We start from the raw sequence: 17,347 nt of genomic DNA on the forward strand, positions 1-17,347 counted from the left end.
ATAGCACTAGTATCATCTGCTAAAAGTACCCATTGTGCTTGTTGAATTAAGTGAAAGGCCAGTCACACTTATAAGGAATAGGAGTGGACCCAAAATTGAACCCTGTGAGACTGCCCTAGTCACTAAAAGTTTCTAGTTTTCCGACATTGTTTGAATTATTCGGCACAAACTTTTACGTTCTGTTTATTATGATTCAAACCAGCTGTGTCTAAAGCCATCATTGCCAACAAATTTGAGTTTGTCTAAGAAAATAGCATGATCTACACAATCAAACGCCTTGGAAAGCTCATAAAAATACCAACTGGCGATATATTACTATTTAAGGCTTGTACTCTCCGATGGATGAATGTATAAATAACATTCTCATTCGAGCAACCCTTCTGGAGTCCAAACTGTGATATGCTAAATAAATTATTACAAATAGTTATCTTTGCCCCTTCATTTACGTCTTGCTAGTGTAGACTTGAAAGCAGACCGTAAAATCGATATTTCTTTTGTTTTCAAAGATTAATTTTACAATATTTTTATGAATTTTTAACTCAATTTAAGCTGTCCGTTATAAGTTTGCCGTAATAAATCTATTTGAGAGTTTGAATGTTTAAAAGCAACATAGATGCCTCTTTTTCTGAAAGTTTGTTGTTGGTTTGCAGCTACAAGAAAGTAGTCACCGAAATGAAATCAAGGCGTTGGGGTTGGAAAACGGTGTATTACAAGCAAACTGTGACCAAGGTAAGCCACCTCTTGCTGCATAGCTGTTCTCTTTTCAAAAGATTTGTGTCGGTGAAACACGATCGCTGTACCCCACAAACATATCTGGATTACTTCGTAATGGCCGTCTACATCTATCTGGTTCATACTAATAGTTTATTTATGTTTCTTTTATTATACATCTGAACATCCTACACGGTAGTAACCAGGGTATGACATTCATAACTTTAATGATTTATTGTTTTCTTATTATGGTCGACTATTCTGAATTTGTAATTGATAGAAACCACTATACATTTACTGCAAATCGATCTACAACTAATACAGCCACAGATATTCACAGTATGTAACTTGCTTCATGAGAACACTTCCAATGTGATCCCACCACTGCGTATTTACAACATTTAGAAGACTATTGTAATCCGAAAGACACATGACGAATTAAATCTCTTGCCATTAATCTAAGTCCTTCACTTCTTACGTGTTGTGCAGTTCGTTGCTGAAGCCAAAATTTTTATTTTCGTGAAGATTTTCTTATTTACCTCAATCGGTAAAAACGGTTGACTTACAGCACCATTCTTGCAAGTCTGTCGGTCTGTCCGACTGTTAAGAGCTCATTTTCTACGAGATGACAGAAATATTGAGTTCAGATTTGTCACATACTAAGATCTACAGCCTCTTGGAGATGTAAATAATTTAAGCTGTTAAGTCATTGAAGTCAAAAGGTATGCCCTTTTACCCCGTATACTAAATATTTCGATGCTCGCAGACTCACTCATCAAAACCTACAGGCCACTTTCCGTTGAGTTAGAATCATGAAATCTGGCACGAAGCAAGGTTACACAGTACAAGCGAAAAATCCGATAACCGTTAATTTCTAAATTTATCGCACAAGAATTTAGTTTTTATGCGCCTGCCTGCCTATCTTTCTGTTAAGACACTTTTTTTTTTACAAGGAGACGGCACGACCCTGGGGTCGGGGATTTGTCCGAAATTTTGTGTGGTGAAAGAGGACCTCCAACACCTCACGTGGTTAAAATGTTATGACGCACTAGCCGGAAAATCCCGGGAAAAATCGATCCAAAGTTTCTTAGGTGCCTTATGAGTATAAAATGTTAGTCCACTGCCGAACAGCCGTCTGGCCTAGCTATGGCATTGTATGTCAAACGAACATGGAGCATAATGTGTAATGACCCAGGGTGCATTACAGCAAAACTATACGATACTGTCAGGCCAGAAAGTGTAGAGCCGCCGATAAATATACAAAAAATAAGTTTTAAGCTGAAAGACATTAGGGAGTATTATCTTGAACTAAGTTACCTCAGTAAAAAGCTTTTAAACTCCAAAAACGTTACAGCAAAGGCGATTTTAGCTGAAAGACGGAAACATGAAAGGAAAAATAACATAGAAACTAAATATGCTGGAATAGCATGGAATGTGGTCTGGAAAAATATCAGTAGTGATGTTCTTTCGTCTGACTTGAGAACAGCGTGGTACAAGGTAGTCAATAACATCATCAGCACTAATGAGCGTCTCTTTGCCATCGGTTTAAGTGACACTAACCTCTGCAGCAAATGCAACCTCGTTGATAGTGTGCCTCATCGTTACACTTGTGGAGATCGGATTATCAACTGGAGGTGGACCAGGGAGAAAATTGTTCAAATAACAAGAACTTCAGCAAACAATGTACCGACTAACATTTTCTTCAGACCAGAGGAAAGTTACTACCCTCAGGCAAAAAATAACGCAGTGATATGGTTAGTGGGCAAATATACAAGTTATGTTTTTAACAATACTGGGAGCGATGAACATATTGAATACAAGATGTATATGGAAAATGAATTCGAGAAAATACTTAAATATCAGAATCACAATAAGAAATATGGTAACATGCTCCGAATTGTCTTCAACAGAATGGGTATAGGTTAGGAACTGGATTCTTAGTAGAGAGGGAATGGGTTGGGTCACGTTCCCGACCCTAACCTCACCTGCAAGTCACACGTGAAAAATAAATCATCAGTACAGCAGATACAAGAATATGGCGACAAACATCTGGTGTCTGATATAAAGGAAGATCTTGAACTCCCTATGGATGCGTTTAGAAGGCTGGAACTGACAAAAATAACAAGGCAGTGAACTAGTTTCCGATGTCGCTGTTCGGGACTTCTCTTCTGTCCACGTAATTTACCCTGGAAGGAACACACATCAAGGATTTACTGAATGATTAATTTGGGTCTGGGAAATGATGATGAGGAACCTCAGGCTGCAGAAGATGAAAATGTGCATGCTGATCTGCCACCAGTTGAAGGTGACAGTGAAGGTGCTAAATTGTGCTACTGCTAAAGACTCACTTTTTGAATGCTGTAATTTATGACTGCAATTATTTGTCACCTTATTTATGTCATTTCATTGTAGCCATTTTTGTAACTGTTTTTGTGGAATGAAAAAAAAAAGATGTTTAGGCCTCGGAGTCTTACGCCAAAGGTCTCGGGTTCGATTCCTCCTCTGGCACTTGTTTTTTTTTTTCATCTGTTTAATTTTCTTTTGTTATTCCACCAATTATTCAGAAAGTTTCCCAAACCTACATTATCTTTAACAAATTAGTTACATTATGGAATAAAAATTATAGTCTTTTTGTCCAACAACACAATTCATGGCGGTGGGTTTTCCATTATTAATTGTAAATTATATGAGGGGAAACATTCGAATTTTAATCAGAATAACGAAGTCGATTGGGAAACATTTAGTTTTTAGATATATAATAATTATAAACAAGAACCGCAGTGGTAATTATCGTAAAAACAAACGAAGCAATAATTTTTGCGACATCTTGCGCAACATATAAAGGCGTATTATTTTTTTCAATCACAGGGCGTTTGCGATAAATCTGTACAAAAACATGCCCCATTAACATTTACGAAAATGTTTTGAGTTTCTGATAATTTTGAGGCAAACCAGGCATATTGAATCATCTTGTCTCGGAATACTGCTGACGATAATTGACGGTGAATTATAGAATGAATGTTTATACAATCATCCCGGGAATTAATTTCACCATTCTTTTGTAACAATGCGCTGCAATTTTGCAAGTAACAGAAGAAAAAAAAAGTGCTGGAGGAGGAATCGAATCCGAGACCTCTGGCGTAAGGGTCCGAGCGCTTACCATGTATGCCAGACGGCGTGATGGCACCTAAGAAACTTTGGATCGATTTTTATCGGGATTTTCCGGGTAGTGCGTCCTAATATTTTAACCACTTGAGGTGTTAGGGGTCTTCTTTCACGACACAAAATTTCGGACAAATCCCCGACCCCAGGGTCGTGCCGTCTCCTTGTTAGAAGTGGTTAGAGATATCAAACTGAGATTTGTGTCAATTACTAATGTGTACGATCTCTTGGCGGTATAAAAAATTTAAGCTTCTAGGTCAATGCAGTTTAGGAGACCACCTTGGCCGAACTGGTTGGCGACTTTTCTCCATCGAATGCCATGTCAGCATTAATGGTTCACAGATTAATCAAACCGAAACAAACAACAAGAAAATAAATACATTACTAAGGCAAAACATATGGCTTGAACGTCGGCATTGTAAAAAATAAGTATTACTCTCCCTTTAAATGAGGTCACAAGAATAATATACACTGAAGCGCCAAAGTAACTGATATAGGCGTGCGTATTCAAACACAGAGGTATGTAAACAGGCAGAATACGGCGCTGCGGTCGGCAACGCCTATATAAGACAACAAGTGTCTGGCCCAGTTGTTAAAATCGGTTACTGCTGTTTCAGTGGCAGTTTATCAAGATTTAATTGAGTTTGAATGTTGTGTTATAGTCGGTCCACGAGCGATGGGACACAGCATCTCTGAGGTAGCGATGAAGTGGGGACCTTCCCATACGATCATTTCACGAGTGTACCGTAAATATCAGGAATCCGGTAAAACACCAAATCTGCGACATCGCGGCGGCCGGAAAAAGATCCTACAAGAAACAGGCCAACGACGACTGAAGAGAATCATTCAACGTAAGAGAAATGCAACCCTTCCTCAAATTCTTGCAGATTTCAATGCTGAGCCATAAACAATTGTGAGCGTGCGAAACATTGAACGAAACATCATCGATATGGGCTTCCAGAGCTGAAGCGCGACTGAGAATGGTAGTTATGCAGTCGCTCACCAGATATTACAAGCCTTAAATAATAAAATACCGCCAGTTCGTGTATTTCTGGTTTTTACAAGGCATTTGACTGCACAGATCGTGTTACACTCTTGAAAAAACTTAAGTTTTAGGAATTAATGCCTTTAAACTGAACTGGTTTGAATCATACTTACAAATAAAATGCAAAACGCTATGCTAAATAATTCAAACAACTTTCAAAAAGACAGAAAAATTTGGTGACTGGGGTAAATCATGAAGAGATTCCCACAAGGTTCAGTTTCGGGTCCATTTTGGTACAATACACTGATACTTTTTCCAGACCATACCAGTAGTGTAATAGATCATATTAGAGAGAAATAAACCAAAGACACTGTTAATGCTTTTTTTTCTTAAAAGAGATCATAGTCGCCGTTGACTGTATAAAATATTTATTATTACGACTGCAATTTCTGCCTTATGGCCATTTTCAAGTAACACTGCAAAAGTTACCTAAACACAAAAAATACAAAAGTGAAGCACAGGGTGTATATACACAATTAAGCAAACATTTCATTTAAGATAGTAGCGCAATTATACAGTCCTATATTCTGTCAGAATATAGGACTGTCTGACATGAGTACATGTCGTCGTCAAAATGCACACTTTTGACTGTGAGAGTCCCACAATATCCGATGAGTACGACACTTACTACATCGTAATATGTTGTTAAATATGTACTGAACTGTCAATGTTACCATGGTTCTAATAATCTATCACACATAAAAGTTCAGGTGCACTGACAACATGTGGAGCTAAGTCCGTTGGCGCGAAAATACATTTACTAAATATACTGCCTGTGCAGGTAGCGAAGATAGTGCACGCCGAGGATACAACTTATAAGCTTTATATCGTAAAGTCTTTTCATCTGTTGACGTCATAAAGCTTTCTAAATAGTGCTATGATTGTAAGGGGCAGTAGGATAGGATGGAAATATTTATTTATAACATAATAGAGAAGAATACATGTGTTATCTGTTAATAAGCTCTCAGATTGACTTCAGTGCTCATAAATGAGATGAAGACAGAGCTCTGATATATAATACTTTGTATTCGTATACATTTTATGAATATGAATGGCGTAAGACGCTGGCCAGCAATCCAATTCACACTGCAGCACCACAGATTGGAACAAAACATCACAATGCCTCCGCACAAATACAGGATGCATCCTTCAACCAGGCTCTATTATAGCAAACACGATTAAGTAAATATGTATACTATTCCATCGAAATTGCTTAAAATGTTTTCGATAAGTGTCTAAAATGACTGTACAGTTGTATGAATCACTGTTGAATCACTTCTCCGGATACAATGAAATGTCGAGGCTGCATTTCATTTATAAAATATACAAAAATAAAATACATTGTAGTATGCTTTTCTTCCCTCGTTATAGTCCATATACTTTTCTTTACAGTAAAATACACCAGGATTACTGATAAAATTTGTTACTTATGATTTAAGGCAAAACTGGTCAGAAAAATCACATAAAAATTGGCGATCTTAAAATACATAAAATAAGAGAATAGATACATTGCAAGTGGTAGCGGATATGACATTACACAGTTACTAATGTAATTTTGAAGTATTCACGTACTTTTTTTAAAGATAAAAACCCCGTTTACACGTTTGCCTATACAAAATGTCAGGGTGCTAATAAGTGTCGTAATCATCGGACCTTGTGGGACTCTCACAGTCAAAAGGCTGCATTTTCACGACGACATGTACTCATGTTAGATAGTCTTATATTCGGACAGAATGTAAGTAATGTACATTTCTCACAAATTTTTATAAGTGCGCTACTATCTTAATGAAATGTTTGCTCAATTATGTATGTATACCCTGTGCTTCACTTTTGTATTTTTTGTGTTTAGGTAACTTTTGCAGTGTTACTTGAAAATTGCCATAAGGCAGACATTGCAGTCGTAATAATAAATATTTTATACAGTCAAGGCGACTATGATGTCTTTTAAGAAATATTATATAACTGTGAATCCCAACCATGAGAAGTTAATCAACTGTTAATGCTATTTTTCACATTGAAAGTGGTCTCTCCCTTAATTTTCAGAAAACACACTGTATTCAGTTCCATACACCAAGTGGTGTCATACCAGCAGTTTATGTAGCGCATGATCAGGAGTCGGTAAGCAGGTTTTTGGCTGTGCATACTGATGAAAACTTGAACTGGAAGAAGCATGTTACTGAGCTTGTCGAACAATTTTGATCTCCGTATAATTGCTCGTCTTGGAAGCAAACGAGTCAACGTTCTGTCATATTTTACGTATTTCCACCCAATAATGTGTTATGCAATGATTTTCTGGGGTAACTCACCATTTATAAGGGGAAGACCTCAGAAGACGGACAAATGATTCCTGACAGTTCGCATGTGTGCAGCCTAAGATATTTCGGCTTAAAACCTTCTCGTTTATTGAGAAAGTCACGCTTAACGGACAGTACACCCACTCGTTTCAGAAGTGACGGGACTGATAGGTAATTGAAATGTGAGCATTTTTCATTACGATGCATGGGGTACGCAAACGAGTATTTTCCAAAAAATCGAGGAAACAGATGTCCAGCCATCCTGCCCCGTCTGCTCGTCAGTGTTTTCCATGTTTCCCTTTCCTTGGCGATTCTATGAAGAAGCTTTCATCCCTTATCTTACCAGTCCACCTAAGTTTCGACGTTTCTCTGTAACACCACAACTCAAAGGCTTCGAATTTCTTCTGTTCCAATTTTTCCAACTCCGTGTTTCCCTGTCGTGCAGCGCCGTGCTCGAAACGTACATTCTCAGAATTTCACTTTGTTTTATACTAACAGACTTCTATTGGCCAGGAACGACCCTTTTGGCACGGTTAGTCTTCATTTTGTGTTCTTCTTGCTCCACCATCATGGCTTATTTTGCTGCCTAGGTAGCAGAATTCCTTGTCTACTTCGTAATCTCTATTTCTCACCTTAAGTTTCTCTTTATTGTCATTTCTGCTACTTCTCATTACTTTCGTCTATGTTCGCTGTACTCTCTCTCTATACTCTGAACTCATTAACTGTTCATTCAGTTCAGCAGAGCCTGTAATACTTCTTCACTTTCACTATGGACAGCAATGTCATGAGCGAATCTTATCACTGATACCCTTTCACTCTGCAGTTTTAATCCCATTCTTGAACTTTTATTTCCGTCATTGCGTCTTCGATTTCTAGACTGAACTTTATGGGCGAAAGGTTGCATCCCTGTGCTACACTCTTTTTAAACTGAACACTTTGTTCTTGGTATGTTACCCGTCTTTCCTTCTTTCTCCTATTTTTCTCAGACACTGACGATGAAACATGGGTTCATCACTTCGAACCAGAAACAAAGCCGTAATACATGGAATGGCTCCACACCACCCCTCCTCCGAAGAAAAAGTTCAAAGGCACACCCTAAGCCGGTAAAGTCATTGAGATGGTCTTCTGTGACTCTGAAAGGATTATTCTGTTTGATGGCCTCCCTCATGGTGCAACGATCAACTCCCAAGTGTACTGTGCTGCCCTCAGGAATGTTAAGAATGTGAAGAAACCATTTCAGAATATCCGTCACGACAAAAATGCTTTCTCCTTCTCCATGACAACGCAAGGCCTCACAAAAGTCTTCGCATCCGAGAGGAGCTCACAAAAAATCACGAAGTGTTCCTCTTCATCCACCCTACTAACCAGATCTCGCACCCACCGACTTCCAACTGTTTGGCCCAACGAAGAATGCACTCTCCGGCAAGCAGCATGCGGGAGACGGGGAGGGTATTGATGCAGCAAGAGGCTGGTTCTGACATCGGCCTGTATAGCTGTGCCATGCGGGCATGCAGGGCCTCCCCAGTAAGACAGTCGCACTGAACGGAAGTTATTTTCAGAAATAGGGTTTTGTAGCCAGAAGAGTGACGATAATACAGTGTACCTGAATCCTGAAGAAAAGGAAACTGGTTTCAGAAAAAAAAGTGCTGCATTACTTATTGAACACCGCTTGCCTTGTCTTAACTTGAAGTCATTCTCACGCCTTGTAATCACTGCACACTTGTCATCTAACTTCGCAATTTAAAAATGGTCACAACCAAATTATTACACCCATACGTCTCGGAATCTTGCCAACAGTTAGTTACTGTCAGTCCGTGTTGTTATGTATGTAGTACTTGTACCGAAGCTGCTAGTAATGAATGTGTAATCTCTTCAATATTTGATATTGAAACGTCCCCTTAGAAAAATTATGACTGTGCTGGTAAACTTCTACGTTATTCGATTTTCAAACAGCTGAGCAAAACTGAACGTACTCAGACATTTCTCTCTTTAGTTATTCTGATCACCACTAAACTAGCACACAATATTTTTACCGCAACGCAATCTGACTTTCAATAATCCCTACAAAAGAATGGCCCTGACTAACAATAACCTATACCTTTCACGAATCACTTACCTCACAAAAATCTTCGTTACTGGAACTGCTGCAATACAGCGAGCGCCAATACTGCCAGCTAAATGAAAGATTCTAACTACTGAAGGCACTAACTACTGATAGCATAGTTATCAAATGAAAGATTTTGATAAAGAATAATGTATTTACCTTAACAGCGTCCAACTAAACAAATTTCCTTTTTCTGACGGACACACGTCCAGATCGTCTGCTGAAAACTCTGTCGTCTCTCTCCCCACATCCACCACTGCTGGCAGCTCACCTCCAACTGCACAACCCTTAGCGCTGTTCACATCCAACTGCCCAACATTACAATAGCGAATATTCCAACAATGCCAACCAGCTACAGACTGCACACAGCACAGTCAGTGATTTTCATACAGAGCGCTACGTGGCGTTAACAACATAAAAACCTAACCAGCCTACTTACATAGCCCCCATGCTCCCTACAAGAAATTTTACAAATTGTTTTGAGCAGTGCCCAACACAGATCTGAGAAAAAAAAATCATAATTGTAGGCTGTTCAGGTTTTTATGTTGGTAACGCGACGTAGTGTTGTGTATGAAAATCACTGACTGTGCTGTGTGCAGTCTCTGGCTGGTTGGCATTGTTGGAATATTCGCTATTGTAGTGTTGGGCAGTTGGCTGTTAACAGCGCGTAGCGTTGCGTAGTTGGAAGTGAGCCGCCAGCAGTGGTGGATGTGGGAAGAGAGAGGGCGGAGTTTTGAGCGCGGACGATCTGGACGTTTGTCCATCAGAAAAAAAATTTGTTTAATTGAATGTCAAAAAAATATAATGACTTCTGAACGCTATTTATGCCTATCATTAGTTATTGCCTTCAGTAGTTAGAATCTTTTATTTAGCTGGCAGTATTGGCGCTCGCTGCATTGTAGTAGTTCCAGTAACGAAGATTTTTGTGTGGTAATTGATTCATGAAAGGTATAGGTTATTGTTAGCCAGGGCCATTCTTTTTTAGGGATTAGTGAAAGTCAGATTGCGTTGCGTTAAAAATATTGTGTGTCAGTTTAGTGATGATCAGAATAAATAAAGAGAGAACTGTCTGAGTACGTTCAGTTTTACTCAGCTGTTTGAAATTCAAATAACGTAGAAGTTTTCCAGCACAGTAATTTATAATTTTTCAAAGGGGGCGCTTCATATGGCGACCCAGGCCACTTTGGCTGTGTTCAAAAACTTATATCTTGGAAGACATCGAACATATAGATACAAATTAACACTATTTTAAGCCCCTTTTGTTTTCTTTAAAATGGAACTATGAACAAAATCCTGTCTGCTATAACGTGAACAAGTTATATTATTATACATGACGTTGATTTCGTAAAATTGCCATACCTTCGTATAGGTAGATTAAAGGAGTTCATAAATATATAATGATCAGTCCTGAATATCGTATTTAAATACAATAGCACTTTCTACATTGATTTACACTGCATCTTCGAGTGAAATATTTTAAAACAGGGTTCCATACACAATGTCACACAGCTCTGTTCCCACTGATAACATTGCGAGATGTTTCCCCTTTTTCTTTCTTCGATTTTGAAGAACAAATGTAACATACACAGGAGCTATATTTTTTGCTTATGGGTGGTAAATGTTGCAGGAAATGTCTCTGGGTCAGTCAGTCCACAGGTCCGTCTTTGTTATTTGGAGTTTTGGCAAGATTGCTGATGAGTATGCCGATGCTATAGCTCCATACTTAACAATCATACACAACCGTTCGCTCGACGAAAGATCCGTACCCAAAGACTGGAAAGTAGCACAAGTCGCACCAATATTCAAGAAAGGTAGTAGGAGTAATCCACTAAATTACAGGCCCATATCATTAACGTCGATATGCAGCACGATTCTGCAACATATACTGTGTTCGAACATTATGAATTCCGCGAAAGCAGCGGTGTATTGACACACAGTCAGCACGGATTTAGAAAACATCGTCCTTATGAAACACATCTAACTCTTTACTCGCATGAAGTGTTGAGTGCTACTCACAAGGGATTTCGAATTGATTCCGTATTTCTGGATTTCCGGAAATTGACACTGTACCACACTAGTGGCTTGTAGTGATTTTGGTGTTTATGGAATATCGTCTCAGTTATGTGACTGAATTCGTGATTTCCTGTCAGAGAGGTCACAGTTCGTAGAAACTGAGGGAAAGTTATCGAGTAAAACAGAGGTAGTGTTATAGGCCCTTTGCTGTTCCTTATCTATCTGAACGATTTGGGAAACAATCTGAGCAGCCGTCTTAGGTTGTTTGCATATGACTCTGTTGTTTATCAACTAGAAAAGTCATCAAAAGATCAAACCAAATTGTAGAACGATTTAGAAAAGATATCTGTATGGTGCGATGATTGGCAATTGGCCCTAAATAACAAAAAGTTTGAATTCATCCACATGAGTGCTAAGAGGAATCCGTTAAACTTCTGTTACGCACTAAATTAGTGAAATCTAAAGACCGTGAATTCAACTAAATGCCTATGAATTACAATTACGAACAACGTAAATTGGAAGGAACAGATAGAAAATGTTGGGGGAAGGCTAACTAAGGACTGTGTTTAATTGGCAGGACACTTAGAAAATATAACAGACCTACTAAGGAAACTGCCTACACTACACTTGTCCGTCCTCTTTTAGAATACTGCTGCGCGGTGTGGGATCCTTACCAGATAGGACTGAGGGAGTGTATCGAAAAAGTTCAAAGTAGGGCAGCACGTTTTGTATTATCGCGAAATATGGCAGAGAGTGTCACTGAAATGATAAAGGATTGGGGTGGACATCATTACAACAAAGGCGTTTTTCGTTGCGGAGGAATGTTCTCACGAAATTCCCATTACCAATTTTCTCCTCCGAATGCGAAAGTATATTGTTGACGGCGACCTACATAAGGAGAAACGATCACCATGATAAAATAAGGAAAATCAGAGCTCGTACGGAAAGATATAGGTGTTCGTTCTTTCCGCGCACTATACGAGAGTGGAATAATAGAGAATCGTGAAAGTGCTTCGATAAACCCTCTGCCAGACACTTAAATATGATTTGCAGAGCATCCATGTAGTTGTAGGTGAAGATATAGATTGATATTGAAATCAATTATTGTCATTTTCTTGGTCTGAAATGAACCGTGTAACCACGATGCGTTTGATACTCCTAATACGAGAATATGAAAAACTGTTTCCGCCTCCATTTTACGGTTCTGTGCCTGAACACATTGTACTGTTGTTGCCTTCAAAGACGCCTGTGTCGTCCTAAACATCTTCATTATCTAGAGCATCGACAATGTCTCCAAAATTCAGCAAATCGGCAATATCTTCATCAGATTGATAATGGCGCGACATCTCTCTTATACAGAATAGCAATAGTGTGCTCTGTCCGCAGGCGGAAACGGTGACTTGTAACAAACGAAATACCGACAAATCAAGATGCACGTTCAGGCCATCTATGCGCGCAACTAATAAATAGTTAGTTAGTTAGTTAGTTGCGCTTTACACTGATCAGCCTCACGGTAACCGTTATGATGTGGAACGTTTCAAGTGCATAAGAAATGCAAACATGAATCAAGGCTTTTTTTAAGCTTAAAATTTTTATTGCCTACCCCATTCCCTTAAATGGCACAAATTGCATGTAGTATACCTATACATTTATTTATTCCTGTTCAGAAATTCATTTATTTTTGAAGCTATTATTGCTGTCTGTCATACATTTTATTTCGTCTGTTAATTTATCGAAAAGTTTTACAGTAGCATATTTTACCACTTTCTGTGCCAAAGATAGGTTAAGTAGAGGAGTCTTTCTTTCTGCTGGTGTTGTTGAGAACAAATTTCATTACTGAGTAAATGTGCTGTGAGGCTGTTGTAAGAATTCCTAATCTTTTAAACAGATGCCTACAAGACGTGCGACTATGAGCCCTACACATTATCCACTTTCTTTTGAGCAGTGAATACTTTTTGCCTAAGTGTTGTGTTACCCTAAAATATTATTCCATATGACATCAGAGAGTGAAAGCATGCAAAGTATGTTAGCTTGGTAATTTCTACATCCTCAAAATTAGCAATTATTCTGATTGGAAAAGTTGCTGAACCTTGTCGCTTTAGGAAATCCAAAATATGAATTTTCCAATTAAGATTTCCATTTACACATACACCCAAAAACTTAGTATGCTCTATCCTGGCTACTGACTTCTGTTGATCTGTTATATTTAATGAAGCAAGTGCACTCGTTGCAGTAGAAAATTGGATGCACTGTGTTTTTTCAAAGTTCAGGGCAAGTGCATTCGCAGGAAACCAAGCAATAACTTTTGCAAGAACATTATTTGTATCATTTTCTATTGGAGTTTCTTTTACTGGGTTAATAATGATACTTGTATCGTCAGCAAAAGGTGTCAGTTTAGTTTCTTGTTTCAGATAAGAAGGGAGGTCATTCACATATATCAGGAATAGATGGGGACCCATGATCGAACCCTGTGGAACACCTCATGTGATTTCACTCCAATTAGATGAACAAGGAAACTTTCTTAAATCACTTAAACCATATAAAGGAACTTTTGGCTTCCTGTAAATATGACCTAAACCACTCATATGCTGTTCCACTTATATCGTAGAATTGTGATTTCTGTAGCATAATGTTACAGTTCACACAATCAGATGTTTTGGATAAGTCACAGAAAATTCCTATTGGTGACATTTTACTATTTAAAGACTCTATTATGTGAGCAGTGAAATTGTGTATTGCTGTTTCAGTAGAACAGCATTCCTGAAATCCAGACTGTGATTTACGAAGTATGATATTACTGTTGAGATGGCTAACCACTCTTGAGTACATTACTTTCTCGACGATTTTTGAAAGTGCTGTAAGCAAAGATACTGGCCAGTAATTATTGACATCTTTGGTGTCCCCTTTTTAGCAGAGAGGCTCGACAGTGGCATATTTTAAACTGTCTGGGAAAATACCTTGAGTTAGTGATGCATTACAGATGTGACTCAGAACATCATCTGTAACTGCTCCACATTGTTTTAATATCTTGTCAGAGATGTCATCTACTCCAACAGAACATTTATTTTTCAAAGAGTTAATGATTTTCCTTATTTCACAAGAGGTTGTTAGATGAAAATTAATTTGACAATGATTTCTCAAAAGTGACTCTTCCATGTACTGCTTGGCTTTTTCTTTTGGACTATTCTCAGCAATTTTTTCTCCTACATTTAAGGAATGGTTCTTAAATACTTTAGCTACTTGTGTACTGCTGGTTAAGATGGTCCAATTCTCTTTAATAGTAATACTATCTACATCAGTGGTAACTTTTCCTGTCTATCTTCTAATAGTACAAACAACATATATTGATAGTTAGAGGTGCGCGAACAACGCAAAGCGGTTTTTAATCAGAAAAATACGCTGGCCTGTAGAATCTACAGACTTGACACTGAGAGACATAACGAAGTCCATGTCCATAGGTAGGAGTAATGGAAATTTAGTTGAGACCCACTCAGGATACATTAGTCAGAGCCCCATAACTGACCTCATTTTATCAAATTCCTCTGCTTGATTTAATTAAGCAGCACTCGCTTCTGATGAGTTTTCTGTAGCTGTATCTGCCAGTTCAGTCAGGGTATGCACGAAAGTTTGTGTGGAACGCTGTTTTCTGTTCACAGACAGTCCCGATGACAGTGGCAGTCTGCTGCCGTGGATATCGCTCAGCCTCCAGTGGAGAATGTGAACCAGTCTGCAAGCCTGATTGCTCACCCCCAAAAGTCTGTGTTGCTCCAAACAGGTGTGTTGAAGCTTCTCTCTCCCCCTCCCTCCCTTCAGTGTTTTGGTATTCCACTACCTCCGTTTTCTCACGCCCACCTTCCTCACCTCTTTAACTGTACCACTCTTCTTCCTCACCTCTCCTTCCTTAATTTCCTCTAATGTTGCTTTTCGCTTTTTTCCCTTTCCCTAACTTCTCCCACCCTTCCTCTCCTTCTGCTTCCTTCCAATCCTCTCTCCATAGCAGCCTCAATCACTATTCCGTATTTTACTGCCTTCATTTAGTCCCTCAATCTGTTTCTATTAGCACTCACAAATTTTGCTCTTTCCTTCATTGCTCTCTTCCTGCTACCCTCATTTCTTTCTTCATTTAAATCGCTTGCCATGTCTTATTTATGGAGTCCATTCCTTATTTTGTCAAGCCTGTGTTCATCAGTGTAGTAGCACTGAGGTGACAAAAGTCATTAGATACATCCTAATTTCGCGTGGAACCCATTTTGTATCGTCTCGGTTGTGCGACTGGATTCGTGATTTCCTGTCAGGAAGGTCGCAGTTCGTAGTAATAGACGGCAAATCATCGAGTAAAACTGAAGTGATGTCAGGTGCTCCCCAGGAAAGCGTCCTGGGACCTCTGCTGTTCCTGATATATATAAATGACCTGGGTGACAATCTGAGCAGCTCTCTTAGGTTGTTCGCAGATGATGCTGTAATTTACCGTCTAGCAAGGTCATCCGAAGACCAGTATCAGTTGCAAAGCGATTTAGAAAAGATTGCTGTATGGTGTGGCAGGTGGCAGTTGACGCTAAATAACGAAAAGTGTGAGGTGATCCACATGAGTTCCAAAAGAAATCCGTTGGAATTCGATTACTCGATAAATAGTACAATTCTCAAGGCTGTCAATTCAACTAAGTACCTGGGTGTTAAAATCACGAACGACTTAAGTTGGAAAGACCACATAGAGAATATTGTGGGGAAGGCGAGCTAAAGGTTGCGTTTCATTGGCAGGACACTTAGAAGATGCAACCAGTCCACTAAAGAGACAACTTACTCTACACTCGTTCGTCCTCTGTTAGAATATTGCTTCGCGGTGTGGGATCCTTACCAGGTGGGATTGACGGAGGACATCGAAAGGGTGCAAAAAAAGGGCAGCTCGTTTTGTATTATCACGTAATAGGGGAGAGAGTGTGGCAGATATGATACGCGAATTGGGATGGAAATCATTACAGCAAAGACGTTTTTCGTCGCCACGAGATCTATTTACGAAATTTCAGTCACCAACTTTCTCTTCCGAATGCGAAAATATTTTTTTGAGCCCAACCTACATAGGTAGGAATGATCATCGAAATAAAATAAGAGAAATCAGAGCTCGAACAGAAAGGTTTCGGTGTTCGTTTTTCCCGCGCGCTGTTCGGGAGTAGAATTATAGAGAGATAGTATGATTGTGGTTCGATGAACCCTCTGCCAAGCACTTAAATGTGAATTGCAGAGTAATCATGTAGATGTAGATGTAGATGTAGATGTTGTCCGGTATAGTGCAGCAACTCGACATCGTATGGACTAAACAAGTCGTAGGAAGCTCCCTGCAGAAATATTGAACGATACTGCCTCTATAGCCGTCATAATAGTGAAAGTGTTGCTGGTGCAGGATTTTGTGCACAAACTGACATCTAGGTTATGTCCTATATATCGTCGATGCAACTCTTGTCAGGCAATCTGGGTGGCCAAATCATTGTCGAGTCTCGGTCCGGCACACAGTTTTAATATGCCAGGAAGTTTCATATCAGCGCACACTCCGTTGCAGAGTGAAAATCTCATTCTGGAAACATCCCCCAGGCTGTGGCTAAGCCATGTTTCCGCAATATTCTTTCTTCCAGGAGTGCTAGTTCTGAAAGGTTCGCGGAAGAGCTTCTGTAAAGTTTGGAAGGTAGGAGACGAGATACTGGCAGAAGTAAAGCTGTGAGGACGGGGCGTGTGTCGTGCTTGGGTAGCTCAGTTGGTAGAGCACTTGCCCACAAAAGACAAAGGTCCCGAGTTCGAGTCTCGGTCCGGCACACAGTTTTAATCTCCCAGGAAGTTTCTTGTCCAGAATGATCTCCAAACCAGTCCTGAACAATTGTGGTCTGGTGACATAGCACATTGCCATTCATAAAAATTTCATCGTAAGAAACATGAAGCCACGAATGACTGCAAATTGTGTCCAAGTAGCCGAACACAACCATTTCCAGTCAATTATCACTTTAGTGGTACCAGAGGACCAGTCCTTTT

The 17,347-nt window shown here is 39.3% G+C and overlaps 1 protein-coding gene across 2 annotated transcripts in view; it reads left to right on the plus strand.

Annotated features, from left to right (window-relative positions):
* Nucleotides 1-17,347, plus strand: part of LOC126215222 (platelet endothelial aggregation receptor 1-like) — a 154,660-nt gene that overhangs the window by 14,995 nt on the left and 122,318 nt on the right. The window contains exons 2-3 of one of the 2 annotated variants that reach the window (XM_049941888.1): nt 651-729; nt 14,986-15,104. In XM_049941888.1, the coding sequence (XP_049797845.1) occupies nt 651-729; nt 14,986-15,104 (198 nt within the window). The remainder of the gene's footprint in view (nt 1-650; nt 730-14,985; nt 15,105-17,347) is intronic. The other variant, XM_049941889.1, reaches the window with a different exon arrangement.

The sequence above is a fragment of the Schistocerca nitens genome, chromosome 12 (assembly GCF_023898315.1).
Source record: "Schistocerca nitens isolate TAMUIC-IGC-003100 chromosome 12, iqSchNite1.1, whole genome shotgun sequence".
NCBI classification, from domain to species: domain Eukaryota; kingdom Metazoa; phylum Arthropoda; class Insecta; order Orthoptera; family Acrididae; genus Schistocerca; species Schistocerca nitens.